Source organism: Strigops habroptila, chromosome 8 (genome assembly GCF_004027225.2).
Source record: "Strigops habroptila isolate Jane chromosome 8, bStrHab1.2.pri, whole genome shotgun sequence".
Taxonomy (NCBI): Eukaryota; Metazoa; Chordata; class Aves; order Psittaciformes; family Psittacidae; genus Strigops; species Strigops habroptila.
In genome coordinates this window covers 57,714,149-57,741,343 of record NC_044284.2, presented here as the reverse complement: position 1 = coordinate 57,741,343, position 27,195 = coordinate 57,714,149, and the positions used below count along the sequence as shown (strand labels likewise).

Sequence of the window (27,195 nt, the reverse complement as noted above, 5' to 3'; positions counted from 1 at the left end):
CCAGAGCTGTGTTGTATTTGTGAATGTCAACAGAGCAAGTAGGATCATCAGCCTGTGTTGGTTAGTGAACCAACATGAAATTATGCAAGAGCTGAGCTGACATTGCACCTTGCTACAGCAAGTGCTTTAAAGAGCACTACACAAATCGATTTCAGAGTTGGATGGCGAACAGTTTGGGGTTTATCTTGTACAGAAGAATGTTAAATGTGAAAGAGCAGCTCTTCAAAGAGACTTACTTATACTAGATACGTTGTAAGAAGCAAAACTCAGTCTGCACTAATATAAACTGAACATAGCAGTAGTCTCCAAGAAGTGCAGGGCATTAAATGTGTTAATGGTTTGCAGAGGAGATTGAGTTTTAAACTGTTTGGGTATTTATTTGAGACTGTTGCAGCTTCACAGTAGCTGTGAAGCTACCTGTATGTGATACTTTCTAAAATGAAGAAATGATTAAACTTGATAGTTGCTAGGGAGGGATTTTAGTAGCTGAACACTGACAAGCAAGAAGACTTGTTGCCTCTAAGTAGTGGAATGCACCAAAGATTTGCTTCTTCAATGCAAATAGCTCCTATTGTTAGGGCAGTATTCGAATATCTCACATGTTGTTATTTCTTGTGTAATAAAACGTCTTTTCACTACATTGTTGGTAGGCTCAATCCAGCAATAGGCCAGATGTGTCCTTAGCACAGTTCATGATAATGCCCCTGTGTGTGGGAGCTGAATGTACAGTGAAGAACACGCCTCATTTCACTCTTTCCTGATGAATTTCCATATTACAGGCACTGGCAATCTCTTGTGTGGAAAGAGGTGAATAAAGAGCAGCAGCGCTTAGATGCAGGTGGGGAAGCAGAGCAACAGGTTCAGTTCTCCAGCAACAGTTGAAGGCCTGCACTGCTATTAGACTGCACCTCTTAAGCTATCCATTGCTAACACTGGTTTTACTTAATGGGGACACTTTCCTCCAGGGAACGGATCAACCATAGCTCTATTTCTGTAATCATTTGTTGAAATGCAGCTTTCCTTTGCTGCAGGTCTGGGCTGAACCAAAATTGCTGAACACCTTCTAGTTGAGGGTTTATATTATACTCAGTGTACCTTTATTAGGCTAACCATTGTATCGCCACACTTTCACTGTAGGGCTTTCTTTATGAGTGCACATCTATTTTCTACAGGAAATGGTTTTGTGTTCCGGATGGGTGTTCTTCACAAAACCTTTAAACATGACTATTGTTTATTTAATCAAAACAACAGGATAGTTCCTAAAAAACTTTTGCCTTTAAGTGCTTTCACTGCTTTTTCATTTAGACTGTCAAACATTCCTTCTCCAGATCTTGGAAGTCTTTAAACAAGGCATGATTTGCTAAGTGTGAATGATAGTAGGCTTCCATGCGCAGTACTGGATCAGGTGACTGCAGTTTCAGAAGTTGATATTCAGGTCTGTTAAAGTACAACTTCCCATAATGACAGACTTAGGACTAAATGTTTGGTAGGGGGTTGGGAAAGGTGACACCTTTCTTCCCAAACACTGACGTGTTGTTTATTTTCCTGAGCACTATTTTGTGTTCCATTCCTATAAATTTTACTGCTGCTTTCCAGAACCTGTTAATAAGTCCAGCCACTGTGTGCTATCATCACCTGCACCAGTGAACTTTAAAGGGTAAGCTCTGTACAATTGCTGCTTCCTTGGTTTAATATTTTTGAACCATTATGAAAGTGAATGCGACACATTTACTTTTCAATAAACAGGTCTAATCCTGCAAAGAGCAAGTGCAGTGGGAGAGCTGGAAGCACACTTGTCTGCATACATTGATTTCATTCTTTGTATACCATGTCCTCCTGAGTTCAGTTCTTTCTTTTGCTTTGTTCCTATTTGTTCTGTTCACTTTCCTGACACTACCTGACTTTTTTTCACTTTTGAATGTATTTCCTGCTTGTCCTTCCTCCCTACATAGAATGATAGATTCATAGAATGGTTTGGGTTAGAAAGGACCTTAAGGTCATCCAGTTCCAACCCCCTGCCATGGGCAGGGACACCTCACACTAGACCGTGTCGCCCAAGGCTCTGTCTGGCCTTGCCTTGAGTGCTGCCAGGGATGGAGCATTCACCGCTTCTTTGGGCAACCTGTGCCAGTGCCTCAGCACCCTCACAGTAAAGAACTTCTTCCTTATACCTAACCTGAACTTCCCCTGTTTCAGTTTGAAGCCATTACCCCTTGTTGTACCACTACAGTCCCTGATGAATAGTCCCTCCCCAGCATCCTTGTAGCCCCCTTCAGACACTGGAAGCTGTTCTGAGGTCTCCACGCAGCTTCTCTTCTCCAGGCTGAACAGCCCCAACTTTCTCAGCCTGTCTTCAAACGGGAGGTGCTCCAGCCCCCACATCATCCTTGTGGCCTCCTCTGGACTTGCTCCAACACTTCCCTGGCTTCTCTCTCAAGGCGATCTTGTTACCATCGCTGCACTTCTGGTTTTTTGCTGTGTCTCTGACAGTTGCTCCTAGTTGCTGCCAGGCCTGATCCAGACATTCTGTCCTTTCTCCTGCTGGAGTTGTCAGCTCTCGTGAAAGCAGGGAAAATGAGGCCATGTGAACTGTTTGACACCTTGGGTAGCTAGCGTCTATGTGAGGTTAAAAAATAAACAAAAGAAAATAAATGGATAACTTGTCTACTCTTTTCAGCTGAGGCGGTTACCTCATGTGGCACTGAGCAAAGAACATGGGGCTAATTCTGTGTTCTGCCTGTACGCAGAAATAGCTGCTGTTTAGTGGCGCTAGCAAGGAAACCTGTAAAGCTTAGCTGCAGGCATCTGCTTGCTTTTTCCCCTCTTTGCCTTCCAGAACATTTTCCAGTAACGTAGTTTGACTTAGAAAAATGACGATTGGAGTTTTCTTGTTTGAAAACTGTATTTGAGATGTAAATTATTCTTTTGATAATTAGCTAGTAAAAAAAAAATCCTGATGTACTGGATTCTGTCATGTGTTTCTTAATGTAATGGGGTGAGAGGGTGATGAAATTGTCTTCCTTTAGAATAAACTATTCTGTCTTCTACAGCAGTTGTTGAACAGAGGATTAATATACAGATCTATGAAGATCAAGGCTTGTACTCTACAGTCTCACAGGGACTGGAAGTACTTAGCACTCAGCTCTAGGATCTGATATGCTGAGGAACAAGATTTGCCACCTTGATAGAAATTAGTTAGCAATTAGTTATGTAAACATAGTAGTTATCACCTACATGAAATACATGAAGGTATGAAATCCCTTTAATTAACATTGAAATCTTAAATTCAACTTTGAAAAACACAAGCAGCCTCAGGGCTGTTGCGAATTTGACATGCTTGTTAAAAGCACAGTTGCTGTTTCTGAAGCTACTAAATCCTTTAAAGCGTCTAGGATAGAGAGAGAGATTAGATTGTTTCATTTGAACTTCCTTTTTATTCACAGAAAAATGACGAAAATGGGAATTGCTCTGGTGAAGGTATTGAGTTTCCAACAACTAACTTGTATGAACTGGAGAGCAGAGTTCTGACAGATCACTGGTCCATACCCTATAAGCGTGAGGAGTCTCTAGGCAAGTGCCTGATTGCATCCACCTACCTGGCAAGGCTAGGTAAGTTCTCTTTCTCCATGTAAAAAGGCTATCTGTTCAAAGGATTTCACAGACAGCATGGGGGGCAGTTATGTCTTTATTATTAATCTCAGTTGTTTACTTGGCACCCTGCAGAACGATCACATCTCTGTGCTTAACAGTGAACTGTTCTACCCAATGTTGTAAAAAGAACATCAGTCTCTTTTTCTCTGAAGTGAATTTGTTTACTTAGGCTTTTGAAAAAAGTGGAGCACATGTTTCTTTATGTTCCAATGATTGTAGGAATTACTGTTTTTCAGAGCTGAATTACTGGCTCTTTTTTCCTTTGTGCCGGTTATTTTCCAGTCGTAAAAACAAGCTGTCATCTAAATCCGTGCTGTACCACGCTTGTGTAACTGGTTGTTTTTCCCTCATGAAATGCTTATACTGCATTAGACCTGCATTTGACTTTTCTGTATTCAGTACTTTGGCTGGGGTTAGGAGTGTTATGGAGGCATCATGCCCAACAGCTGGTATATAAGTGCAAGATAGTTTTTCCATCGTGCCTGATAGCAGACTAAAGGGATGTTATAATCTCTTGGAAGAATGGAAGTTGTTAGGTGGTTCTAGTTTGCTTCTTTGCTTCTTGTATGTGTCAAAAGGCTGTGCTTAGATTTGAATTTGGCTGGAGACTGTGAAGCATCAGCAACGATCTGAAATTAGTACCAATTGTAAACTTGGAAGGGAGAAATACATCTGGTACTAATGCTTGAAGAAGTTTTGAAAGGTAACATTGGAAAACTTATTTCCAAAGGCAAGTTCTCTTAACTCAGGCTTTTTTTGTGGCTGTAAAAGCTAGTTGTGAATGAACAGTAGCACATTTATTACTGCTGGGTTTGGTTGGTGTTCCTAAAAACTTGCAATGAGCTCCCTGAAGTAATCTTTAATATATGTGTGTATGTGTATATATATATATTATACTTTAAAAAAGCATTCTCCTTTCTGTAAAGGTCTTTCTGATTCTGATGAGAATTGCAAGAGATTTATGGACAGATGCATGCCTGAAGCGTTTAAAAAGGTAAGTAGGTACAGTAGACCAATTCATTATTTCTTTGCATTGTTCATGGCTGAAATAGTGGCTTGTAATCCAGACTTCAGAAACTATGGTAACTAGTGAGTATGTTCTTAGATTAAAATCATACTCAAATTACTTTCGTAGATAGAAACCATACAGAGTTCCAGTTCTGCAATTCTGGCCAGTTCTGAGACATGGCCTGTGTTGGTTTTCTATTTGTTTTGTCTTCTTTAAAATGAAGAGCTCTATAGTAATTTGCAGATCCTAAAGACAGGTTTAAAGACCCTTGGATACATCAGAGGCAAGTCAGAATCAGATTTCCTTTAACTTTGTTCTTTCTGCTCCTTCTTTGGAGGGTTGCCAGATTCTTTCTTACCTCTTTTCACCTTCTGTTTAGAATTTGTCTTTCCCCTTAGTACTTAATGCCTGATGTGCCTCTGTGGCTGTTCTCTGCCTCGTGAATTTTCTCTGCAGAGCTCCCCAAACCAACCACTTTGGATACTGCCATAATTTCTTGCCCGGTTTTTAGACCATATATATAAAAACATATATACACCTTTTATAAACTTACTCAGTCCTAATCTTAAAATACTGAGAATATAAGTATATTTAAGGAAGATAGGAATTTAAGGGAAAAATTCTTCTTCTATTTGGCTGTTAGAGTAATAACCTTACATACAGTGCTTTTAAATCACTTTTTTGCATATTAACTAAGCAGTGTAGTTTGCTCCTCCAGAAGGATGATCTGTGGAAATCCAAGTTCAGAATGTGCTGAATTACAGTTTGCTGAAATGTTTGCAAGAAACTCTGTTAATGCTACAAAAAGTAATTGTATTTAAGCATTAAGCTTTTTAACTGCTTATGTTCTGACACAGCTAGCAGGAATTAAATGAACTTTGCAGATGGAAGCTTAATGTCCTTTATAAACAACCACATTAGACCAGATTTAAAGAACATGTTGCAGTAGGTTTGAAGGCAGCATTAAATACCTCTCTCTTTGTGGTACATGTTCTTTGTTTTCCAACAGAAACTGCTCAGAAAGTGTGAATTGGTAAATGGTTATTACAGCTGAATCAGTGCAGCTTCGTGGCACATCTCCTTGAAGATTTAATAGTTGCGTGTTCAATCTGCAAACAAATTACTTCCATATTAGTTGTTCTTTGCAAAGGTTACAATCTTTACTAGCACGTGGAAATGGAAAACAGTTTGACACATTTTATTTTCTGTCATAAACTGTGATTTAAGGTGTTCTTCAAGGAAATTACAAATTTAATTAACTCTTAAGCCGTTAGACCATCTGAAAAACACACCAGACAGTGATCAGTACACTCTTAAGGAAACGTTTGCTCTGAAAACAGTCTATGGGGCTGGGGGCTGATAAATTTCTCCTGTTTTGTGATTGTGCTCAAACTTCAAAAAATTACTTCTTTTTTATTTTCTTTTTCTTCTTAGTTGTTGACATCCAGTGCTGTTCACAAATGGGGAACAGAAATCCATGAAGGAATATACAACATGCTTATGCTGCTAGTGGACCTGGTTGCAGAAAGAGTAAAACAAGATCCTATTCCTGTGGGCCTCCTCGGTGTACTTACAATGGTATTTGACTCTCTGGTGCCGTTTCTAATATTTGGGTATCTGTCATTTCATATTTATGCTGCTGATGCTTTTTCTAACTATTCAAGTTTTAGTGTATTGTCTTACAACCTGCAGCTATTGCTTGCTGCAGATTTTTAACATCCAGTATGCAATCCATAAAGGGGTGAGTGTTGTTCAAAACTCCTTAAACCAATGCTCTTAAAAAGAAAAATAACATCTGCTGTCACAGAATCATAGAATAGTTAGGGTTGGAAAGGACCTTAGGATCATCCAGTTCCAACCCCCTGCCATGGGCAGGGACACCTCACACTAGACCATGTCACCCAAGGCTCTGTCTGGCCTGGCCTTGAACACTGCCAGGGATGGAGCATTCGCCACTTCTTTGGGCAATCTGTTCCAGCGCCTCATCACCCTCACAGTAAAGAACTTCTTCCTGAACTTCCCCTGTTTCAGTTTGAACCCATCACCCCTTGTCCTGTCACTACAATCCCTGATGAATAGTCCCTCTCCAGCATCCTCGTAGGCCCCCTTCAGATACTGGAAGTGCTGTCACTCTGTCACTTCACTGTTTATTTTTTAGAACTAGTACTTGGAGTTCATCTCTCCCTTTTACAGATCTCTAGCTCATGTATATTGAATGTTGTCTATACAGAGTGGAAGCTTCAGGATGCTTTATACAGTCAGAACCAAGAGGGAGGAGCAGGGGTCTTCTGTTAAACTTGTTTTGCTAGATCTTTAACTGTGAGCCAGGAAAATGCTCAACTGCAGAAGTCAGATAGTATCAAGATAAGTTTTGAGACTGGCATAAGCCATACTGTTCATTGCCATGGGCTTTTCTTTCAAGGCATTTAACCCCGACAATGAGTATCATTTCAAGAACCGAATGAAGGTGTGCCAGAGAAACTGGGCAGAAGTCTTCGGGGAGGGGAACATGCATGCTGTCTCACCCATATCCACTTTTCAGAAGGTAAGTATGGCCGTGACCTGTTTTTAGGATAGATGTGTTTGTTTTAGAAAAGATTGTTTGATTAGTTGGTATTTATAACACAAGAAAGCTTAAATGTGTCACCAAGAATTATAACAAATAGATCTTCAGATTATGTTGGTCTGTAGAAATGTGTTTGTCCTCTTAAATTGTCCCAGTTCTCTTTTACAGGCTGGATTTAGAAATTGGTGTACTTTCATGTCTAAAGTAGCACAACAATCAAATGGGCAGATCTGTTGTATCAAAGGACTGACATCTGTTTGGCTGTTGAGTGTGAAATGACCAGGATAACTCAAAAGTGTACAGTTCTAGCAGAGAATTCATGCTTTTCTGACAACCAAAGATAGGATATCTTCAAGTTAGGCACACTATCGAGGCAGTTTTTGAGGTTTGCACTGTCTTGTCGCAGTTGTTCCAGATGGGTGGGTCTAAAAAAAGCATCAGTGGAGTTGATCTCTCCTTCAGGAAACAAGTTTGTGGCCATGGAAAGAAAATTCTACCTCTGCTGCTTTGGGAAAGGTTCTTTAGTAATGCTCCACACTGCTAATGTTCTATAAATATAGTCGCTTGTGAGTCAGCAGCCACAGTGTGTACTGTTGCCACAGCACGTGGTCAGTGATGTCAAGCAGAGTCCAAAAAAGGATGATGCTAATGAGAACTAGCCAGAGCTGCAGCTTCACGCTTAGTGAAGGAGCTGTTACAAACACATTGCTGGTTTCTTTGAAATGTGTGCATTTGAGGTGTTAATGGGCTTGAATACATCTGTCCAAATCTCTCTTTCAGAAGATAAATGTATAGCATTGATGTTTCAGCTACTAATTTGTTAATGTTTTAATTGTTCAAGGAACCTCATGGCTGGCTGGTGGATCTCGTAAACAGGGTAGGTAAATGTAAACTGAGAACTGTAATTTGTCACCTGAATTCAGTGCTCTTCAGAGGTAATTTCTTCTACCCCCAGCTTGGTTTTCCACTCTTCACTTTTCTGACAACCACAAAAACCTAGTTTTTTATCCTGCCTGCATATAGAGAAGGAGCCTTGCTAAATACATCTCGTTGAGTTGCTGCCTTCTCCCTTGAGCACCTCCACTGACATGATAGCTGTGACTAGAGGAAGTTGAGAGTTCAGCTTAGGCTGCAGTGCTGTTTCCCAGTCAAACGTGCCAGGCCAGTCGGCTGTTGCTATATGTGGTCTGGCTTTCTTCCCTATATCCATTTTTAACCAAAACAGAGTTTATAGCTTGTTGTTTGAACTGGTACCAGGTATAACTGCATTGCATTCCCCAGTGTGCTCCTAATTCCCATGGGAACATAAAGCTTGTGTTGAATGTGATACTTCACAGTAAAGGATACTTGCTGGCATCCCAGGAACTGTCAATCCTGTATTTCCTGTAATAGCTTATTTAAAAGATAAGATACTGTAGTTCACTAACATAATACTGATAATTTATTTCAGTTTGCAGAGTTGGGTGGATTTTCAGCAATTCAGTCCAAACTCAATTCAGAAGATATTGAACTTGGGGTAAGTTAACCTTCTGTCACACGACTTCTCCCTTTCCATTACACATTCATGTAGAACCAGTAATGACCCTTTTGGCAGTGCTCTTACCTTTGCGTTGGTACCAGAGCAACACTCCCACAGAGCCCTGGAGAACTGCTGTCAAACTGGAGGTCAAATGAGGTTGTGCATAAGAATCCTGAGACAAGAGCCTTTGAGATACCACAGAAAAGAGGAGGGGTTAGTGTACCTCTCTGGCTAACAGCCAGCCTTCCAGTTAGACATCAGTCAGTCTAGTTTCATTGTACGTTCAGCAGTGTGTCCCTGATTTTCTGCTTAATTCAACTGTAGCTGCATTTAGCTGCAAGTGAATTGACTTCTGTCATTTATTATAGAAATCATTGTCAAAGGAAGAAAAATCCTTAGGAAGACAGACACAGTCTAATCTTAAGCAACTGTTCAAGAGCTGTGTCTAAAAACTGACTGGTTCAGCAGAGCTAAACTATTTTTGGTGACAAACCCTAACTGCATTATTTTTTAGCTTTCTAACCTATATTCAGGAGCCTTCAGAATCTTTCAAGCTTTGAGGAACAAGGAGGTTAAGGGAAAAGATGTCATTTAGAATCTTGTCCCACAGTATAAAACCAGTCTGCTTTCAGTGAAGTGCCATTTGGCGAGAATTCAACTTCTTTTCTTGGGCTATTGATATTTGCTGCTTTATAAAGATATAGGCTCTTTATAAAGCATATGTGAGCCTGACAGAAGAGTAAGGGAACTCAATTTAAATCCTGATCCTGCAATAGGGACTTTGACTTTGTTGAACAATTAATAATTGCTTGCTTAGGAAGGAAGTCTGGGTCAGCATCACTCAATTCAGACCTTTGATCGCCGTGGTGCACACTCAGTTTCACAACTCTTGATCCAGTGTAAGAAGCAGCAAATTTTGATGTTATTTATTGGCAAACAAATGCCTTTATATGTTTAATTTCTTGATGATAAATATCACTTGAAAATCATGCGTGGAAGAGATCTTGACATGTTTCTGACAGATCTACAAAAGTTTTCTCCCACTTAATGCTTTGGGAAAGGAATCTGCTGTATGGCTTTAACCTTAAGTCTTGCATTCACACTTACTGCTGTAGAGAGCAACCAAAATGTGATGTGTCCGTTTCCATCTGTTTATTTCTGTGACTGAAACAGGATCAGACAGAGAAGGCTGAACAGGATGATGAGAGGACCAAGATTAGTGAAAACTGGGAAGGCATTTTTTATTTCAGGCAAAAATACATAACACATACTGAATGCTGTAGAGTAAATCTGTTTCCTGAGCCATGTGGTGGTGTAAAGGACTAAAACACCAAAATGAATTTGTAGCAAATGACTGGAAACTATTGTCTGATATAAATAATACTTACTGACCTTAATTTGCCTTTTGTTATAGATCACTAGCTCTGAAAAGGTCTCTTATATGTGCACCTAAATACTTGCTGTATTTTTTTTCAGGCAATCTCTGCGTTAGTTCAACCATTTGGAGTTTGTGCAGAATATCTTAACTCTTCTGTAGTACAGGTAAAATGTTTTTGTTATGAGTTATCAGAGGACTGAAAATCAGTTTACAACTGTGTTGGTGTGAAACTGGTGACTAATTCAAAAAGCCTTCAAACTCACAGTGCATGAAGTGCAAGAACCATTTTGAGCATCCTGAGGGTGATGAGTAAAGGACTCAGGCAATATTCAGGTTCATCTTCTAAGCACAGTGATTTGTAGTCATGTATCTACATCTGCAACAGTGAGGAGCTTTGCCTCTGCCATTAGTGAACTTCATCCGTGTAAAGCATGTAGGAAAAGAATTTAGCCTGATGGGTGGATTTTGGGTTTAGTTTTAATTTTCTGGCTGCGATCAAGCACATGGATATGAGAGTTTACACTGGAAAACTGGTAGTACAAGAGGAAAAAATCACCATGATATATTTGTACATGTAAATGTACTCCAGGCTTCACACCTGCATTCACTGACAAAAAGTATTGATTTAATAAGTGACTGAAAGCCTTTATTTGAAGGGGAGGTAGTTTAGAAGACACTGGGAGTCAGGGAGGCATGTGCTTCTAATAACTTCTAATAATTCTAATAATGCATTTGGAAAGGTTGGTCTGTCTACCTTTTTTTCCAAACCCATATTACAGTGGTCTGAAATGGCTTCTTACTCTAACTGCTTCTTTTTCTGGACATAGCCAGCAGGATAGTTTTATGTATGTTGTAGGTGTTGCTTTCTGTCTAAGATAATTGTAAGCTTTCAGCTAAGTATTTCATTTTGCTGCAGCCAGATCTTCTGAGTATTGTGATTGATTTCAGGAAACACAAAATGATTGTCATGCCTTTTCTCACATTCTTTAGCCCATGCTGGATCCAGTCATTCATAAAATGATTAAATATGTGCAGAATGTAGAAGAGAAGGACTTGAAAGACAAGGTAATGTTTTATACATTAAATATTTAAGAAGAACGTACTGTGTGTCTTGGCAATGTAGACTAGAACAATAGTTTTATTTTCACAAGCAAAAATACAGCCTTTTCTGAATTCTGAATGACACAAAACCAAATACATCTAACCAATTCCATTCAATACCCTTTTCAGTAAATACCTGATGTTATGACCCTTCTTAACGTATTTTGCCACTGTTGCTATCAAATATGTTTTTGTTTGTCCCCTTCTGCAGCATGCTGAATGCTCACTTCTCGAACTGACTTGAAGGTGCTTACTATCTTACAGTCTGCTGTATGCACATATGTATAAGAATTTGACTGTTCCATTAGCTGTTTGCTTCTGAGAATTCAGTAACTGCTGATAAAATGTCCATGTACCTTGTGACTGCTTCCTGTATTACCCTGAATTTGACATTCAGTTCTACTAAATTTTGAAGCGTTGACTTTTTACTTAGATTTAAATTGTTAGTTGTAAATTGAAAAGTACGCATAGTGGTGTAACTACAGAGGAGCAATTCAGTGTACCAAATCTGTAGCAAGAAAGTCCAATTTAACCAAAGCTTTTGTTGTCTTAAGGTTTGTAGTATACGAGTTATACTTTCAGATGTACTGCATTTCATAGATTAAACGGTCTGTATTGGGTCGCTAACCTGCCTCTTTGTGAATCATTGAAGTCTGAAACAGAATAGCAAAAATAGCAATGCCTCTATTTGTCCTTTTTGTGTTTTGTTTTAAACAGAGACTAGTCAGTATCCCTGAGCTCTTGTCTGGTATCAAACTGCTGTGTATGCGCTTCCAACCCGATTTGGTAACAGCGGTAGATGACTTACGGCTGGACATTCTGTTGCGCATGTTAAAATCTCCTCACTTCAGTGCAAAAATGAATTCCCTCAAGGAAGTAGGTTTGCTTTTTGGGGTGTGTGTGCATGCATGTGTGAGGTGGGACGAGTTGTTAAGAAGCTATTGAAACCACAACCCTAAAAACTGAGATGGCGCAATATTTCCTTACAAATTATGTTGCCTCAGCAAAGGTTTGGTTCGTAATAAATACCAAAGTAAGTTAATGACAGGAGTTGTTTATGGTATTAGTAGCAAAGGATTGTGGCCTCCCAATTAGAAAACAACTAGTCATAGTTTGAACCTTTTATAAGAACTGCCATATAAGCAGTGGTCTGTGCTATTCATTGAATATTCACTCTTGAGATAACCCTGATAATTCAGAGCATCATATGGGATATCCATTTTCTCTCCTCCTCTCATTGAGAGAAAAGTAGGGGGAAAAAATGGGACCTAATCCTAGATTGGTGTCTCAGTCCAGTTATGTAGTTATATCAGGTCACTACAGCATGTAATTGTATTTTCTTGTGTGGTGGTATGTAGGCACTGCAGGAGCACCTAGGAGCTGGGTTTATGGACCAGGGCTCTTTGTGCTAGAATCTTGTATCTAAGTAGAGGAAGAAAACAGTTCCTTTTCAATGGGGGTTGTGGTTTAAGTACAGTGTTGTTCATTCATTTCTTCCTTCAAGAACTTGTACAATTTAGTTGTCCCCCAAAAAATGCATTGGTTTAGTGTGCAGCCATTGTAAGGCGTTTTAGAGTCCCTCTTTTGTGCTTTTATTTTTGGGAAAACTGAGATGTTAAACCTCATTGCTGTTTGATTCTTAATCATAAATGCTATGTATCCTTGGTGAAGTTCTAAAACTGCAGCTTTTGAAGGCTTTACCAGGAATGTACTCTTTCTCCCTGGAGTGAGGAGCCTGTATTGGATAAAAAAATAGGACACTGATTTGAGTGTAACAAGCAGAAGCCTGAGATAACCTACTTCTGGTATATCTGTAGAACTATACCTGGCAGAAATATACCTTTTCTATGTCAGACTGAGAATAAGAATCCGCTGCATCAGAGGCTGATGACAAGGAGGTGTTTCTGGTTAGGAGTTTGTCTTTAAACAGCTTATTAAAAAACAAAACCAAACACACACACACACACAAAAGGTAAAAAAAACAAACCACACAATAAGACACCAACCAAACAAAAAAAACCCCATACACCTCCTGTGCTCAGAATATGTCAGGATTCACACTTACACTTCACAGTAAGCCTTTTGAATAGATTTTCTTGTGTGCATGTATAACACCTGTGGGAATCATTGTTAGAATCTCCCATTTTGCAATTTCTAGGTAACGAAATTAATAGAAGACAGCACTGTATCCAAGTCTGTGAAGAATGCGATAGATACAGACCGGTTACTAAACTGGCTGGTAGAAAACTCTGTCCTGTCCATTGCTCTAGAAGGTAAGCGCTTTCACAGGGACTTTTGGCGTGAGCTTTGAGTGTATTTAACTATTTCATCTGTCCCTTTCAGTGCATTTTAATTACCAAGAAGTTGAAGGTTTTTGTCATCTTCAAAATGCTGTAAGGAAAACGGGCAAATTCTGCTACTATCATCTCGTCCTTTATTTGACATCTGCAGATGTCTTCTGCTGTACCTGGGGTTTTTATTCTCACTTTATCTTTGTATATTGTTAGGCTCTAGAAAATAGAAAAAGAGGGGTATGTTTTTCCAAGGAGTAATGTCCTGAAGCTGTGAACTGCTATAGATGTATGAAGTAAGACAAAATAAAAATAGAAGGAGCCTTGTTCTTTTTCTTTGGACTGATAAATTTCTATGTAACAGTAGAGAGAGAATTTTCCAACAAAGATAGCTTTGTTCTTCTCCCTTTTAAAGAACTTGTTTATTCTTAGGCTTTTAATAACTCTAATACTATTTTAAATATATTAATTCAATGCCTTTCTTTGTTTCATAGGTAATATAGACCAAGCACAATACTGTGATCGTATAAAGGGAATTATTGAACTGCTGGGCAGTAAATTATCTCTAGATGAGCTCACTAAAATCTGGAGAATTCAGGTGAGCAACCAAGACTAGGCAGGTAGTTTAGACTGTCTTACAAAAGCAAACATTCTAATGGTGGGATTTTTTTGGTTGATAATATATGCATCTCTACTGCAAAGTGGAGGTGTTGAGATATTAACAGTATAATTAATGCAAAGGCTTTCTTCTGCTTCTTCCTTTACCATTTAAAATCAAGTGTTCTGACAATTTCTTGTAATACAGCTGTTAAATCTTACAATGAAGTTCAGTTCTTTGCAACAAGTGTTAAAGGGCTGTGAAAATATTTGACTTGGAGTAAGATACTGTCAGCCTGAAACAGGTGATAGAGTGTTTGTCTAGACCAAAGACCGTGCCTAAAGATATTAATTTTTATGACTGGAGGTATGCATTTGAATGTAACTCACAGTGTGACTTTAAAGAGAGTAAGCTCATGAATTCCTTTTTAACTCCCTGTATGTACATAGAATTGACTGACAAGTCATCTTTTCACATTCACTTTATGTATATTCAACTTACCGCTGGGTAGGAAAGGTGGTTTGACTGCTTAATGCAAACACCACGTCGAAATTTTTACCAGAGACATAATCTGCTGCAGGAAATGGTTTTCTTCTCTGTGCAAATGTTGAAGTTTTAGACTAAACTCACTTGACTCTGTCAGATCTGCAGTCTATGCAGGCATGGTAGCAAGTTTTGCAAGCTTGGTAGAGCTCAAGTATAATTCTAGCTCTCTCACTTTTGTTCTTCTGGCTGTTGTTACCATGGTGCTCCCATCAGTGTGGGAGGAGATGTTGTGTTGCTTACTTTTGAGTAAAGCCTTAAAGAGTGTCAGAGATGGAGCACCCCACACATGAACTTAGCCAAAAAATAAAAATGGTCATGTTTGTGTTCCTGGCACCACACTTTACAGTGGTATGTGCCACTGCAGCATCTTGAAGCTGCTGTAATAATGGCAGGCTTAGTTGGTCTTTTCTGCTTTAGAATTACTCCTGAAGACCACTCTGCCAGTGGGAAGCAGAGATAGTTACTCTTACCTTGTGTTTCTAATGTGTCATAAGCTGTTAGTCTTTCTCATAAGTATGAATAGTAGAGTAATGCTTACATGAAGATTTTTCTCGATCTCATTCGGGATAAAGACCTCTCTTCTTGTGTTTTCCTTCCTCTTTTCAGTCGGGACAATCCTCCACTGTGATTGAAAACATACATACCATTATTGCTGCAGCTGCTGTGAAGTTTAGCTCTGATCAGCTGAATCATTTATTTGTTCTAATCCAAAAGGTAAGTTTTCACATGAATTTACATTCCTTAGGAAGGGAATTGATAAGATGTACTTTTCCATCCAGCCTACCAAGAGCAAATACCTTCAATACATTTATATTTTCTATATAAAGATAAAATTAGCTATAAAAAAATAACACTTGTAATACTGGTTTTTTTTATGTGTTAACCTGAAGTCTGATCTGCTACTGTATTGCTGATTGACTTAGATTTTAAGTACATTGTTGTCAGGGTTTAATCCCAGCTGGAACTAAGTACCATGCAGCTGCTTGCTCACCACCCCGTGGGGATGGTGGGATGGGGAGGAGAATTGGAATAAGGCAAAACCTGTGGGTTGAGATAAGAACAGTTTAATAAGTAAAATATTACCGTGTAATAATAGTAATGAAAAGGGAGACAACAAAGAGAGAGAAATAGAACCCAAGACAGACAAGTGATGGACAACACAATTACTTACCTCCCACTGACTGATGCCCAGCCAGTCCCTGAGCAGTGATCAGCTCCTCCTGGCCAACTCCCCCTGGGTTATATATTGAGCATAATGTTCTATTGGATAGAATATCCCTTTGGCTCATTCAGGTCAGCTGTCCTGGCTGTGCTCCCTCCTGGCTTCTTGTGCTCCTCCTCGCTAGCAGAACATGAGAGACTAAAAAGGTCTTGACTTAGAGTAAGCACTACTGAGCAACAATTAAAACATTGGTTTGGTATCAGCGTTGTTCTCAGACTAAAGCCAAAACACAGCTACTAGGAAGAAAATTAACTCTGTCCTAACTGAAACCAGGATGGTTATACAAACAGTGCTAAGGTACTTAAATTGTGATTTTATTATTATATTTAATCTTATATAGTTTATATTTGAAAAAATAGTTGTGCAAATAAGTACTGTAGCTCCCAGTAACAAAAATAAGGAAATATGCATGGTGGAAACCTTCTTGTTTGTATTTTGATTTTCCTGCAGTAGGAAATTGTAAATTATGTTTTTGTGAGACAGCAGACAGACAGTGCTTGCTGCTTTAATAGTGAATATTATTTCTTTGCTATACAGAGCTGGGAAACAGAGAGTGATAGAGTGCGGCAGAAGCTGTTGAGCCTGATAGGGCGCATTGGTCGAGAAGCACGGGTGGAGACAACCACTGGAAAGGCATGTGAATGTTCTTGGTTTGGGGTTTTTCTTTATTAAACATCAGGTTGCTAGTCTCTGTACTTCCTAGGTCCTGACTAGTGTTGCGCTGCTTCCTCTAGGTTCTGGAGGTGCTTTGGGAGCTGGCTCATCTTCCAACATTACCATGTAGTCTTATTCAGCAGGCTTTGGAGGAACATTTGACAATCCTCAGTGATGCCTACGCAGTGAAAGAGGCAATCAAAAGAAGCTACATCATCAAATGCATAGAGGATATTAAGAGGGTTGGTTTATTATTTATCTTTTCCAGAATGAAATGTTATCTAGTCTTGATGTTGCCCTTCCTTTCAAGATGCACAAATTGCGTGTCCCATCTGTAAGTTCTTACCTTGGGGAGTCCGCAAGAGGGGTAGGCTTTGTGTGAGCCAGTTTGTTGACCATGAGACTCAAAGTAAGTCTCTTGCCTTTGTTTTAAGCAAATTTTCAGCACAAGGAGTGATCAGTTTATGGGAAACTACCAGGATGGGCCCAAGGTTAGAATTTGCAAATGGAACCACTATAAAGGTATGTCAGTATTTTAACTGTCCCTTTCATGTGAAAATCTAGATTAGTTCTTTTTGAGCATGTGTTCTGGCATGACCATTAAGTCTCAAAATGCAAATTGATACTGAAATCGTAAGAGTTTTGTATTTTAATAAATATTTTAATAAACACTTAAACTCTTTTCATCTAACACAAAGAGGCCATTCCTGCAGCTGCCTGTGCTAAGATGTTTCCTGGCAGCAGCAGCAGAGATGTGCATGGCTTAAAAGACTGCATATATTCTCTCCTGCACTGCAGGCGGTTTTTCTTGAGGTCTGCAGGAATGCTCCTGTCTTTTTTCAGTCTGAAGTATGCTGTAAATAAAGAAAAAGGCTTGTACTTTTCTCATCCTTTTTTTTTTCCATGATAAATCAGGTTTTTATCTGTGTTGCAGCATATGTAGAGGATTTTAGTTGTTTAGGAAGCAAAGTTTGTTGCTTCTTGATATTGATCACAGTTTTTTGTATGTGTGTGTGTGTTTATGAATATGGATTTCAAACTTTGGGTTCTCAATGTCTGTAAAACTTGCAGTTTTTTTTCTTTTGGATCTTCTCTTGTGCTTTCCTATTCTTGCATTCTTTTTAATTACATTCTGGCAAGGACCTTTACAGAGGTGCTGCAGTGGGAAACACTAAGGGAAAGCTGTAATTGTAAGCTAGAAGGCATTGGGGTAACCATACAGCAGACTTCTAAAAATACATCCTTTTTTTATTGTCCTTTAGTAGGGAAAATGAAGACATAAACTGGGAGGGAACGTAATATTAAGTCAGCATTCTCATATACATGAGGGAGTCTTCAGTAGAGACCTCTCTGCTATGGGCAGATTACTTTCATCTCCCTGAGTGTGTAGGTGGTATTGGTTGTTGTCAGTATTTAAACCAGACATCACTTCTCTGAATAAGCAACCTCAGTACTGGTTTGTGTGGTCAAACTTTACAGAAAATGAAGCCTCCCAGAAAAGTGATGAGCAGTTCTAACAATGAGGTAGGAGGGTAATTCTTTGCAGGATCTCTTTCAAAATGCAGCTTAAGTATCCTTTTGCTTCCTATCAGAGGCTCCTTGCAGCACCAATCAGAAGTTTCTTCTCTTAACCCTCAGTAATATTTCAGATTCTTTCTTCTGTTATTCTAGTTTTAGCAGTAAGTAACATCATTTGACTGGATTTGCCCTTTTATGCCCCTAACAGGCCTGTTTCATCTCCTGTAATTAAGGAAGGTGGTGGTTATCTCTCCCTGGTGCAACTTCTTGTCTGCTTAATTTGCATGTTCCCTAGCAAGGAGGTGGTACTTTGGGCTTAATAATAAGGACAGCAAAATGGCATATGTGTGTGTCAAAAGATTTCTTGTAGAAAGTGAAGAAGGGCACCTTGAGTGTGTTCAGAAGGGGACCAGGAACAAGTAACTGAAGCCTTCAGAGCTAGCAGATGGTGTTTTGAAACTGTGGCATTAGTAGAAATCATGAGGCTTCTACGAGTCTAAGAGGAAAGTTGGACTGTTGTTGAGCATGTACACATGTGTAATTGTTTTTACCTTTCCTACTATTAGTCATCCCAGCACAATAATCCTCAGTTTGTGTGGGTGGTGCCAGCATTACGTCAGCTCCATGAAATCACACGTTCATTTATTAAGCAAACTTACCAAAAGCAAGACAAGGTAAGAATATAATGCTGAGATGATTTTTGAAGCCCTTGTGCTGTCTGTGTGGCTTTGCTTCTGTAGAATGTGGAAGTTGAATTTAGAAGTGCGGGAGGGAGGGAAAAAAGTCAACAAACTAAAACATACTTTGACAAGTAAAGTTTAGGGATGTAGCATAAAGAAAGTGTTCAAGTAGAGATGCTGTGGTGTGCTATCCATTTGTGTGTGCGTGTGTGTACGTATGTATATATATATATAAATCTGTTTGCTGTGTTAGTACTAATTTATTGTGTTCTCAGCTTTTTGTAGAATAATTAACAGGCTAAGAAATGAACAATGGCTAATGTTTAGACCTGCTGCTTTGTTATTGAATTGACATTGACTATTGGAAAGGGGACTAAAATACCAGCAAGTCACATGTGCTACACAGTGGCTGAGCAGAGGTGTGGGACTTTGTTTGCAATCTGCAGCACGTGTGTTTCAGCACATGCTGAAAACACTACTGTAAGGGGGCTTTGGATGCTTGGGAGGGATACAGCTGGCTGGTGAGGGGGGAACATTATTCCTTCCAATAAGAAACATGTGCCTGTTTATCTGTTTTCTTTAAAACCTCTTTTCTCAATGTTTTCTTTTGATTTGGTTTTTTTGCCAAGAGCATTATTCAAGATTTAAAGAAAAACTTTGAAATAGTGAAGCTGGTGACAGGAAGCTTAATATCATGCCACCGTTTGGCTGCATCTGTGGCAGGTCCAGGAGGACTTGTTGGAGCAACATTAGTGGATGGCCGATACACTTACCGGGAGGTACTGAACCCTGAATTTCTTACACCTTATGTTTTGAAACCATGATGTAGTTTATCACTGACCAAGTTGTATAAGATTAGATGATGTTTCATTTTTGGAATTCACTGGTATGTGTGTTCTCTCTGAGTAATTACACTGGGTTTTAGTTACAGTTCTGATATTATCTATTAGGGCGTGATGTAGCCTTGTTATATTATAGAACAAGGGTGGGCAAACATCACAATCCAAGTTTCTTAGCAAAGTCTTTACCCAGTCAAGAGCTGGATCTCCTCAACCCAGGACCTTCTGTCTCCAAGCTTGTGCAGCTTTCACCTTCCAGTTCAACTACCCTTCTAGAGACTATGCCTTTAACCTTTTATGAAGGTCTTGAAACAGATTTGCTAGTTAGGAAATGGAAGCCACATGATGCTAGCTTGTTGCTAGCTGTGATTTAGTAACTAGTGTCAAATAATATCAATATCAGGAAATTAACAGCAAATCCAAGGGGACTTAAATATTCCTTTTTAGAAAGGTAATCAAAAAGAAGTAATGTTAAAAATTGTATAAAATAGAAATGAAACTTACTGCAGAAACAATTTCTGTCTTCCAGGCTTTGCAAAGTGTACTGTTGTTTGTCAACTAAGTTTGCAAAAAGATAAAAAGAATGCTCAGAGTTCTTGTTTCAGGAAAAAAAAAGTCTTAAGCTTGAGTTTTTGTTTCTTCTTTCTCAGTATTTGGAAGCACATCTAAAATTTTTGGCATTTTTTCTGCAAGAAGCCACCCTTTACTTGGGCTGGAATCGTGCCAGGGAGATCTGGGAGTGCCTTGTAACTGGCCAGGATGTTTGTGAGTTAGATAGAGAGGTAAGAAATACTTGAAGTTGCTTGCAGAGTGAATCATAATGGGTCATGAATAACACGTGTGTTTGTTGAGACATGCAAAACCTAAGTAGTAAACACTAATAATGCATTTTATATGCTTCATATAAGCTAGTGGAGCCACTGTTACATGTTCACTTATGACTAGGATGCTTTTTTTAACATTAAATTTGACTGAAGGAGGAACATTGGCCAGGAGATTAGTTGCAGGTTTGTGGATACTGGTTTGGAAAGGGGTATGTGTAATTTTGCAGTCACAAGAGCTACATTCAGCATTGTTTGGGTGAAAGGTGACTATGAAGTACACTAATGCTGCAATGCAGCCTGTGTAATACGTGAGGTTGCTGGGAGATTAGATTTTGAACCTCTTGCTGTGGATAAAACTTCTGTAAGATAAGTTACTGTAATATCTGATACAGTTTGCCAATGCTGTACAAAACTAAAATATTTGCCATGACAATGGGGTAAAAATACATCTGCCTTTCTTTCACAGATGTGCTTTGAGTGGTTTACAAAAGGACAGCATGATCTAGAGAGTGATGTACAGCAACAGCTCTTCAAAGAGAAAATTCTTAAACTGGAGTCATATGAAATTACTATGAATGGTAAGAAAATGGCTTTTGTCAACAGATTTGTTTTTGAAATATATACCAGAAATTTGCTTTCTAAGCCTTTAAATTAAATATATAACCAGTTCTGTAACTCAAGATGAGAAAGGGACCTTTTTCTGTGATGTTGAGTTCTAATAGCTGTAGGGGGAAAAGGTCATCTCCTGTATTTGATAGCTTCATTTTTTCAGAAAAACATAGAAACTTAGCCTGACCTGAATAAAAACCTTGCACCTTTTTTTCCACTTTCAGGTTTTAGTTTATTTAAGACTTTCTTTGAAAATGTGAACCTATGTGACCATCGACTAAAGAGGCAAGGAACTCAGTTGGTGAGTGTTCTGGCAAGTTCATGCTTGTATACTATCTGTGGCATCTTGAGGATGGGAGGAAGTGAGACAAGGATTCTTTAGCAGCTGTTTGACATAGTCATGTTTGTATTAATATGCAGGTCATCCTTCTAGTATTAACACTGAGAAATTCTGAAGCTTAAAACTCCAGATTTATGACAATTGAAATTCAGCAATTGGTAGCTGGAAGCCGGTGTGTAGCTTCTAAAACTTTGCAGGAGGAATGGGTGGATATTAATACCTTTTTATTAATAATCATGAATTCTAATATGCATTTTTTACTTCTCCCTAGCAGGGAAATATTCCTTTGTCTCCTTTATTTAGCTTTTTTTTTTTTTTAGATATATATATATTATTATTCTTCTCTACGAGAGATTTAGGCTTAGAATCATGGAATAGTTAGGGTTGGAAAGGACCTTAACATCATCTAATTCCAACCCCCTGCCATGGGCAGGGACACCTCACACTAGACCATGTCACCAAGGCTCTGTCCAGCCTGGCCTTGAACACTGCCAGGGATGGAGCATTTACCACTTCTTTGGGCAACCTGTGCCAGTGCCTCAGCACCCTCACAGTAAAGAACTTCTTCCTTATATCCAACCATATATCATATTCAAATTCTAACCTGCAGTAATTTTTAACTCTACAATCTTTCAATGTTTCCATTAAATTAATGGTTATATATTAAATAGTTTTCCATAGGCATTTTAGATCTTTATCACAAAAACCTAACTTGAAATGCATAATTTTTTGCCAAGTATCATGTAGGTTTTGTGATGGTTTAGTATGTGGTTAGTTACCATGTTGACCTTTGTGAAACAAATTCCATTCCCAATTAAATTTCTCTGTGCTTTTGAAGTCTTTAATTTTTTAGTTGGCTTGACAGAGTAGTCTTTGGAACCTGTTTATCCACCTGCAATCAAATGATTTTTTTCTAGTATAAGTATATAAATATGCAGCTATTGATTTCCCTTTGCATTGTGCCAAAGCTTGGCAGCATGTTGGAAAAGAAGATTTTAAAGATTCAGTCAAAAGATGCTTTTCTAGCAGATGGAAGACTGTTTTGTTCCTGTGGTTCAACTCACTATTGTGTAAGAAAGAAATCCACTTGTGCTTTACTGTTGTTCTTTCTTGCATAGAGTGTGGAAAAACTGGAATTAATCGGAATGGATTTCATTTGGAAGATTGCAATGGAGTCACCTGATGAAGAAATTGCCAATGAAGCTATTCAATTGATAATAAATTACAGCTATATTAATCTAACTCCTAGATTGAAAAAGGTAGGCATGTATTTGTACATAAAGTGCTTTGACATTCATAAAGCCTTGATACTCTGCATGCTAAAACGTGTAATTTGTTGAGTTCTGTCAGTTTAAGTAATTCCCATGATCTTGGTTTTAAGTTCTAATTCATTCGTGTGTTTTATCTTTAGGATTCAGTATCACTGCACAAGAAATTCATTGCTGATTGCTACACACGATTAGAGGTAAAGGACACAATTGTTCTTGTACCTCCATCCTTTTCCAGTTTTGTATCTTAGAATAATTGACTATGGTAATTCTACTCAAAGAAAAACAGATACTTCTTGTTCTCTTAGCTCTGCAGGACATGCTAATCATCCATGTAAACCAGCACCTACACTCTGCTTTGTATTCTAGGCAGCCAGCTCTGCACTTGGAGGTCCAACGTTAACACATGCTGTTACAAGAGCTACAAAAATGCTTACAGCAACTGCTATGCCTACAGTAGCAACCTCAGTTCAGTCTCCTTACAGGTAGGTCTGCCTTTAAAAGAATAAACGCAACAGTAGATACTTGCTTCCAGCTGCTTCCCACATGATTTTGAGCACTAATTAAAAGCCTCAGTATTGGTAGTTGTATATTCTGGTGGTTTCTCAGTTGAATATTCCAATTACAATGCAGTTGAAGTTCCAAAGAGACTTTGAAAAACCTGTTTTTAACAAAAATAATAAAAAAAAAAAATCCAACACTTCCCCCTTCTATCTTCCAAAACCAAACAAAAATAAAAAAACCCAAACCCCAAAACCACAAAAACCCTCATAAACTTTTACCAACTAGCCTATTAGTCATGTAATATTTCTGGGGCAGAAGGGTTTGGTTTTGTTTGGTTTTTTAACTGGGAGAGAAAAGGATGGGTTTTCTCCTTCAGCTCTTCTGAATGCTTAAATGTGTGTAGCATGAATACATGAGCACAGGGTGGGACCTTAAGAACATGAAGCTTCTTCTGAAGCTGGCTACACCTCAAGCAGTATAATGCAAGTTTCTTGGCCTATTTTCCTAGTTAGTTTCAGTTGAATTAACTCCAGTTTTAAGGAGTTATATTTGAAAAGAGCTAATTCATGGTACTTACCTGTGGGCGCTGAAAATGAATTTCTAAGACAAGTTACACTTGCTTTCAATGTTTATCTCTAGGTCAACTAAACTTGTAATAATTGAGAGACTGCTGCTGTTGGCAGAGCGTTATGTGATAACAATAGAGGTAAGATACAGAATTTCTTACTGGGCAAGGCTAAGAACATAATTTCCAGTATTATTAAACACAGTAAAAGTTATTTAAACCTATGCTACTCTAGTAACTTTACTACATACCATCATAGAAATATCTTTGTTTTCAAGGGTGGTATTTATTGTCAACCTTTTCTTCCTGTAGGACCTTTACTCTGTTCCTCGAACTATTCTACCTCATGGTGCCTCTTTCCATGGACATCTTTTAACACTTAATGTTACATATGAGTCTACCAAAGATACTTTCACCATAGAGGTACGTGTGCACAGGTTATGTGTGTTATGTGTGCAGTGTGGATCATGTAGCTGCTCTTGGGTTTTTGGATGCCTGGATTGAACAGAGTAAACTGGTTTGAAGGGCTCAGTTAACTTGAAAACACTTTGAAAATGTTAGAAGTCTGTATAAGGCTGCTGTAACAGAGGTGTCTGTAGACTGAATGTATCTTGATCATCATTCCAGGGTGGGAAAAAGAATTTGCTTGCTGTCAGTGATGGGCATTTCTACTGCTATCCTACCCTGTCAGCCTCTCTTGTGGACAATACCTTTACCGCCCTATGCAGAGAAGCAGGAAAACTTTAATGGAAGATTTTTATTCTGTTCTCTTGGAGTTTAGTGCTTGAGCAGACTTCCTGAACTAGTCCTGTTTCATTTTCCAGGCACATAGCAATGAAACTGTAGGGAGCGTCAGGTGGAAGATAGCAAAGATGTTGAATTCACCTGTGGATAATATACAGATATTTGCCAATGACAGCCTGGTATGTTAACTACAAACAATTCTCATTCTTTATGAAATTGAATCTCTTTTGTGGAACTAAATGATAAATGTTTTCTTGCAGCTAACTGTAAACAAAGATCAGAAACTACTCCACCAACTGGGCTTCTCTGATGAACAAGTCCTTACAGTAAAAACATCAGGAAGTGGGACTCCATCAGGGAGCTCTGCAGATTCCTCAGCCAGTTCCAGCAACACCGGCAGTGTGTTCAGTTCATCCTACGCAATGGAACAGGTACAGTGTAATAGCCTGAAACCTTCCCTCAGATTTTTCCTGAAGGGAGGGTAGTCAGGGGAGAGACACAGCTGGGATGAAAGACTTAGAGACTTAGCTGTTCACATCAGCTTCAGTATCCAATCTTCAGTAGCCTGGTTTTGCTTTCAAACTGCAATTGAAACAAACCATTTAAATGCACAGTTGCCTTATGCATGCAGGTTGGACTTTATAACATGTATTCTGTCACCTGTTGTAGCCTGCTTGGTGTTTATTAATCTCTGCAGAGTCTTTTAAACAGTCAAGACCCATATGATTTAACTTTGAGATTGTATATTTGTCTGGGGGAGAGATTTCCACTATTAATAAAGCTGCAGTGCGAAAATAAACTAAGAAGGATCAACTATAGCGTTTGGACCATTCCTAGTCTGCTTTGTATGTCAGCCCTAATAGTTGACTTCAGAAATTGATTGTTAGAAAGGAAATGGGGTAATGTAAGAAATGAAATGTTTCTCAGTCTAGAAAGCAGCTGAGATTTCCACAGGCCAGGTTGGCACCTAGGTTAATTGCTTGAGTGAAGAGCTCTCTTAAAATTACTTGCAACAGAGAGAAGAGAGAAACGCCTTTGTATTTCTTCTTAATTCTCAGGAGAAATCCCTCCCTGGAGTAGTCATGGCTCTTGTGTGTAATGTGTTTGATATGCTTTACCAGCTTGCCAATCTAGAGGAGCCAAGGTAAGCAGACTAAATGGTTATTAAATATTGAAGCAATGCTCACACTGCAAAATTGGAATAGCTACTTACTTTGCAGTGTGTAGGCATCCACCAGGCCACAGGGTGGCTGAGCCGTGTTTTGCACAAGTAACTTCTGATAACTTTTCAGGATAACACTACGAGTGAGGAAACTTCTGCTCTTGATTCCCACTGACCCAGCTATTCAGGAGGCTCTTGATCAGCTTGATTCCCTGGGAAGGAAGGTACGGATTGAACAATAATTAATCTTGGTGATTTAAAAAGACTTTTACTACCAGGTCTCTTAAATTCCCTGACAGATTATAATCTGTGAAGGGTTTGAATCTCTACTGCAAAATAATGCTCATGTTAAGGATTATTGACTTATTCCCAAGCAGCTGGAGGTAAGAGAGTTGTTATAGGGATCAGAGGAAATGTATTGCCAATTACAACAGAATGTAGTATCTCGAAATACTTCTGTGGCTCCTTCCTCCTAGAAAACACTCCTATCAGAATCAAGTTCTCAGTCTTCCAAATCACCATCCTTGTCTTCAAAACACCAACATCAGCCCAGTGCTAGTTCAATACTAGAAAGTCTTTTCAGATCTTTTGCTCCGGGCATGTCCACCTTCAGAGTGCTCTACAATTTAGAGGTAAGAAAACAAATTTATTTCTTTCTACTTGCATTTCTGAGCACTAAAATGACAGCAGTTCTGAGTTTCTTGGGCAGGAGTCCACCATGACAGATCATTATGCAGAATGCAAATATCATGTCATAGTCTGCTTCTATGTATGTGGCACATTCTGCGCAGAAGAGAAAGGGTTAAAGAGTTTCCCTTTAGAGACGTTGCTGTGAAGCCAGGCCCCTCTTTTTGTGGAAGGAATGTTCTCAAGTAAGCAGAAAGGAGCAAAGAGGCATCAAAGTCTTTACTGCTTAGGTAAAATCCCTGCTTGAATCTCCAGAAACTCTGAATATGTGATTTTTAGTATATATTAAAAAATTGACTATTTTAAAAATTAATGGGAGCTGTTTAGTTTGATTGGTTTTGCTTGATTCAATTTGAAAGCAAAAGAATGCTAACTTCTATATAAGTCTATCATATTTTGTCTGCAGAAGCTAAGAAGGAATATTTTTGAGAAGCATTTAACTCTGAAGAATTTTCAGTATCCAAATGTGCAGGGCTTTTACCCAGAAGCTTCTGGCCTGGTTTAGCTGTGCATGTAAAGTGAGTGGAATAGAGACTATTTTTTAACACTGAGTATTCTCCTGAGTAAGTTCTTCAGCCAAAACATTGGACTGGACCCTGTTAAAAGGCTCTTTCTGACTGTTCAGTGCATGGTTTCTAAAGTGTATGAGAGAGTTCAGCTGGTGGTGTTATAGCACTGTAATCTGCACACTCTAGGAAGCTGGACAGTTTGTAGTTTTACTTGAAGGTTCCACTGTGTATAAGAAACCATTACAAATATGGTTTGAACAACTTGAAGTTGGAGGGCCAGTTGCCAGCAGCTTTAGAAACAATGAACAAAGTTATTTTCTTTCATTCCCAGCATGTGCCAAGATTACTGTAGGAATTCTCTTGTAGTTGCTTTCCTTTGGTTTTCTGCAGGCTAATGTTAGCTCTTCATCT

At 38.8% G+C, this 27,195-nt stretch overlaps 1 protein-coding gene across 6 annotated transcripts in view; it reads left to right on the top strand.

The window, feature by feature from the left end:
• Window positions 1-27,195, top strand: part of USP24 (ubiquitin specific peptidase 24) — a 65,836-nt gene that overhangs the window by 9,914 nt on the left and 28,727 nt on the right. For 5 of the 6 annotated variants that reach the window (XR_003992535.1, XM_030494045.1, XM_030494043.1 and 2 more), the window contains exons 2-30: window positions 3,444-3,609; window positions 4,578-4,645; window positions 6,095-6,238; window positions 7,083-7,205; window positions 8,068-8,103; window positions 8,677-8,742; window positions 10,222-10,287; window positions 11,114-11,188; window positions 11,942-12,100; window positions 13,383-13,497; window positions 14,010-14,113; window positions 15,266-15,373; window positions 16,419-16,514; window positions 16,616-16,777; window positions 18,620-18,727; window positions 19,363-19,512; window positions 20,223-20,354; window positions 20,863-20,974; window positions 21,230-21,306; window positions 22,464-22,604; window positions 22,757-22,810; window positions 22,983-23,098; window positions 23,757-23,823; window positions 23,995-24,105; window positions 24,507-24,605; window positions 24,687-24,857; window positions 25,485-25,570; window positions 25,719-25,812; window positions 26,065-26,220. Coding sequence is in view for 5 of the 6 variants with exons in the window: in XM_030494045.1 (XP_030349905.1) it covers window positions 3,444-3,609; window positions 4,578-4,645; window positions 6,095-6,238; window positions 7,083-7,205; window positions 8,068-8,103; window positions 8,677-8,742; window positions 10,222-10,287; window positions 11,114-11,188; window positions 11,942-12,100; window positions 13,383-13,497; window positions 14,010-14,113; window positions 15,266-15,373; window positions 16,419-16,514; window positions 16,616-16,777; window positions 18,620-18,727; window positions 19,363-19,512; window positions 20,223-20,354; window positions 20,863-20,974; window positions 21,230-21,306; window positions 22,464-22,604; window positions 22,757-22,810; window positions 22,983-23,098; window positions 23,757-23,823; window positions 23,995-24,105; window positions 24,507-24,605; window positions 24,687-24,857; window positions 25,485-25,570; window positions 25,719-25,812; window positions 26,065-26,220 (3,162 nt within the window). In the remaining variant the exon portion in view is untranslated. The remainder of the gene's footprint in view (window positions 1-3,443; window positions 3,610-4,577; window positions 4,646-6,094; window positions 6,239-7,082; window positions 7,206-8,067; window positions 8,104-8,676; window positions 8,743-10,221; window positions 10,288-11,113; window positions 11,189-11,941; window positions 12,101-13,382; window positions 13,498-14,009; window positions 14,114-15,265; window positions 15,374-16,418; window positions 16,515-16,615; window positions 16,778-18,619; window positions 18,728-19,362; window positions 19,513-20,222; window positions 20,355-20,862; window positions 20,975-21,229; window positions 21,307-22,463; window positions 22,605-22,756; window positions 22,811-22,982; window positions 23,099-23,756; window positions 23,824-23,994; window positions 24,106-24,506; window positions 24,606-24,686; window positions 24,858-25,484; window positions 25,571-25,718; window positions 25,813-26,064; window positions 26,221-27,195) is intronic. The other variant, XM_030494044.1, reaches the window with a different exon arrangement.